This window comes from Mizuhopecten yessoensis, unplaced genomic scaffold (assembly GCF_002113885.1).
Source record: "Mizuhopecten yessoensis strain PY_sf001 unplaced genomic scaffold, ASM211388v2 scaffold714831, whole genome shotgun sequence".
Lineage (NCBI taxonomy): Eukaryota > Metazoa > Mollusca > Bivalvia > Pectinida > Pectinidae > Mizuhopecten > Mizuhopecten yessoensis.
The window spans coordinates 1,423-5,456 of NW_018479317.1; the positions used below are offsets into that span (position 1 = coordinate 1,423).

Below are 4,034 nucleotides of genomic sequence, written 5' to 3' on the forward strand. Positions count from 1 at the left end.
TGTGCCCCATCCCTTGTTTAATTTTATTGGCAACAAATTTATGTTTAAAGCTAAATAAATTTAAATTCTTAATATTGGCAAGTGTGCAATTAACTTCTACTGATGAATAATTACTGTTCAATAAGTTTGAATACGGACTTAGAAATCACATAACTTGGTTTCATAGTGCGGTAAGAAGTTGCAGTTGCCTGACGGCCCCTCTCTGGGGGCCCCTTTGGAAACCGTTTCATCTCGCTCGCACCACTTGTGTTTACTGCCTAGTCAAGTGACGTTGTCGGCACTATTTTTAGCAGGGCTTTCCCGAACAATTCAAGTGGTCAAACTGGACATTTGAAACGGACTATGAATATCGGGATAGCGTGGTAACATAAGTGGAAGTGCATACAATACATACATTCATTTAAAAAAAAACGCCTTTTCACGTGATGTCCCTTTAATCCACATTTTATCAGGGATAAGAATGAATCTGTAAACCAAAAGCCTGTGTATACATGTGTTTTTATCAAATGTTTGATAGGAAAATTTTGAAATGGAGATTCTAAATACCACTAAATTGCCCCTCTCCAATATCTATTTCTTATTCCTTGTTTTAAACATGATATATACAGTATTAAACATTGCTGTCATAAGACGGACCAAAATCGGACATGAACCATTTACAAAGATCAAACATAAATATTACAGATCCCGTTGGATTAATAATCAATTATGGACTTGTGTTCAAATGAATTTATTAACCGAAATAAAAGTCTTTAATTGTTATATAGACGCTAAATAATGATTTAATCATTAAACGAGACGGAACAAATAAAAATTGTACGTTACGTTACTTACAATTGAAATGACGTCATCCAGTGAATATTAACCTACTGTTTCTAAAAATAATAACACTGAGTCAATATAAAAAAGAACCGACCACGACTTGATTATAATCTACTCATTGATAATGCAGCAACACGTTTGTCATCTACACTGTAATATAATGATATATTACTCCAATACTTCTTTTACATTATATAATAGGAAAGCAGTGACAAACACCTCATACAAATCACTTCAAAGGATGATAATTCACAAAAAGCGTGTGTTAGTCTTAACAAATTACGTTTAAACTTTGTACATGTACTACATTAATCATTTTTTATCTTAAGTCATCTATGTCATTTCTTATTCGTGTTTTTTGAAATATAGAAACTATGTTTATGATATATAACGATACATATGTTTTGCCACACGTAATACGATGCGTAAATAAAGATTATCCAATAGATTGATTAATTGAATGATCGATTGATTGGTTGATTCATTGATTACTTGATGGAGCTTTACGACTTGTTCTAGTTATGACCGAGGCTAAGTAAAATAGGTTAAAATTGATTTGGTGTATATTGGTACTATATTTTTAAAAAAACATCACACCAGATTTTTGTCTTAAGATGATATTTAAGTAAATGATGAGTATTTAAGTCTTGGAATTGGAATTCTTCAGAATGTTGCTGAAAGTCTTGGAACAAGAGCCTTTAATAGAATAAATAGTTCTTTCGTACAATAAATTATTTTTGTTGACCTATTCCCGTGATACGTGCAGATAATATGACCATGTTTTTATTTCATGATTACGCACAACAGGACAATAGGTGCTGTCCCCCGAGGGTGGTTACGTAACAGAAGCTACACGCATGTTATTGCCGATATATGTAAGTTTTATTGAAAAATGTCTCGCTGCATACCTACAGGACCGGTATATAAGAGGCGATGTTCTCAACTGTTGTTATTCGTTTCCATCCACGAATCAAGTGCTGACATATTCCCCGACTACAGGAAGGTAAGTGGTATATGTTTCTATCTCGTACAAAAAAAATTGCAAAAAGGTCACTGTGATATACATGTAAATGAAACCAGTTCTTAGATACAAATTATCGATGAAAGCATACAAGTACATTGAACATCCCTTAAGCTGTCTTCATAAAACCTGAGTAAACTAGATTATTGGAAATACTACAGATTTAAATGTAGGTAAAGTCAATTTCTCTCGGAAATGAACTTCCTTGTGTTGCATTATTAGACCTTTGTAAAAAGCCATAAACTGTTTATTTCACTGTAGCCGTCTGTTTTGTTTTCTCTACAGATACCCATCATAATCATGTTGAGATTAGTCGTTCTTGCTGTGTGTCTGGTTGCCGCCATGGCCCAGAGCTGGTACAACGATGACGATTACTTTGGAGGAATCGGAATCGGACACGGAATCGGAATCGGACACGGAATCGGACAAGGAATCGGACATGGAATCGGCCAAGGATACGGATCATACGGAGGATCGTCTTACTACGGCGGACAGGGCGGATACGGAGGTATCGGAGGATACAAAGGGTACGGACGAGGTTACGGAAAGAGGGTGATAGTGTCCAAGGGTTACGGTGGTTACGGTGGATACGGAAATGGCGGATACGGAAATGGCGGATACGTTATTGGAGTAGGATATGGTAATAGATACGGCAGTGGATACGGTGGATTCGGCGGTGGAAAGGGTGGAGTCATCGGCGGAGGATTCGGAGGAGGAAAGAAATCAGGTAAGTTATTATTTATTAGTATATTGTATACGTGTTAACTTCATAATTGTTGTTCATATTAAGCGAGAATAGACGCAATAAAGTGGCTTGATGATCACGCCACCAAGCGCATGTAGTCAGTAGTTCATTTTATCTTCCATGACAACAAATCAGTAAACAACTTTATCCTTCGTTGCGCATGAGCATTTATTGTAGATACATTTCGACATTTCCATAGAGTATATTATTTATCCTTTAAAGTGTCATTATACTCGAGTCGAAAGAATTATGATTTCAACAAACATGATTAAAATGCATATGTATTTATTTATCGATTCCTAGACAACGAATGAATATTATGTGATATATAATCGTCCACATATAATTGTAATCTACCCTTTGTAAAATCAGCATTTTTGTTTGCAGGTTTCGGAGGTTACTAAACCAAATACGATCCATACAAGAGGCTTGGGATTGACGACTTGATTTCCGTGTACATAGAGTGTGTTGTTTTGGCTAAAAATATTAAAATATCAATAAAAGCAATGCTTTTTTCCCTTTATTATTGCAACGGTAATCGTAGGCAACGTACTTCATAGACAACGAAAATAAGTGTAAAGTATAGAATTAAAAAATAGTTTTTGTTAATCTGAAATATATAGGACGGCGTCCTATGTATAAGGAATAAATGTCAGATGTACCGGTCGTTCGCTAAGATATTAATACAAGTGTCTCCTTTCATGGGCTACTTCAAGTTTTAGGCACATCTCATACTCCACTGGTTGGTAAACGCACAGTATGTAGCCTCTGTGTAAAAGGCAGTTAAAAACCACGCTGTAATCAAGGAACCAAACTACATTTAAAGTTCGCTTTCCAATTAAATTTCAATCCAGAAAACCCGGCTTGTCTGTCGGTATTTTATCAAAACTATATATGAGCGAAAGGAGAAATTAGTCCCATTTTGTTGTCATTCTCAAAAGAAACTGATTGAAAAATACTTTCCATATGGTGATTCGTCGTGGTTACGAAGTAAACAAGCCCCGTTTCGATTTCTTGGACAGCTTTTTGACGTTGAAAAAGCATCGCTTAGGAAAACGAAACTGCACTTTCTCACATGGTCACCACCACCGAGTGAAAAGGCGAAAAGGCGAAAAGCAAACATTCTCTATTCAGCCATGATAAGAAAAGTGTATTCGATACAATTTATATGTCTTTGATTAAATTTATTTTTTAAACATATTTATTGCCAATAAAATTGAACAGCCTTCTTCCGTCATGCATTTACAATTAAATGTCAACAATGATAATAGGTATAAACATGAATTAGATATATATATATATAATTTTCACACAGGTACAATTACACAACTTTAAAAAAGCACCGTTTGAAAGATTTAGCTGGATTCGATGAAGTGATGCACATGTCTAAAAACGTAAGAATTAAGGTCCACCGAAAGATCTGAACTGCCAATCAAAAGAAGCTCT

At 35.2% G+C, this 4,034-nt stretch overlaps 1 protein-coding gene across 1 annotated transcript; it reads left to right on the forward strand.

The window, feature by feature from the left end:
* The first annotated feature begins 1,699 nt into the window (after window positions 1–1,699).
* Window positions 1,700–3,095, forward strand: LOC110441011 (glycine-rich cell wall structural protein-like). The gene is made up of 3 exons (XM_021484117.1): window positions 1,700–1,825; window positions 2,129–2,570; window positions 2,976–3,095. Exons 1-3 carry the CDS (start codon window positions 1,715–1,717, stop codon window positions 2,990–2,992), a joined length of 570 nt encoding a protein of 189 aa, XP_021339792.1. The 5' UTR covers window positions 1,700–1,714; the 3' UTR covers window positions 2,993–3,095.
* Window positions 3,096–4,034: the final 939 nt, after the last annotated feature.

Bases quoted from the DNA above. Each gene is read 5' to 3' on its own strand.
- LOC110441011 (XM_021484117.1), top strand. From the start codon at position 1,715: ATGTCTCGCTGCATACCTACAGGACCGGTATATAAGAGGCGATGTTCT. The intron at 1,826-2,128 runs GTAAGTGGTATA...TTTTCTCTACAG, and splicing joins TATTCCCCGACTACAGGAAG to ATACCCATCATAATCATGTT.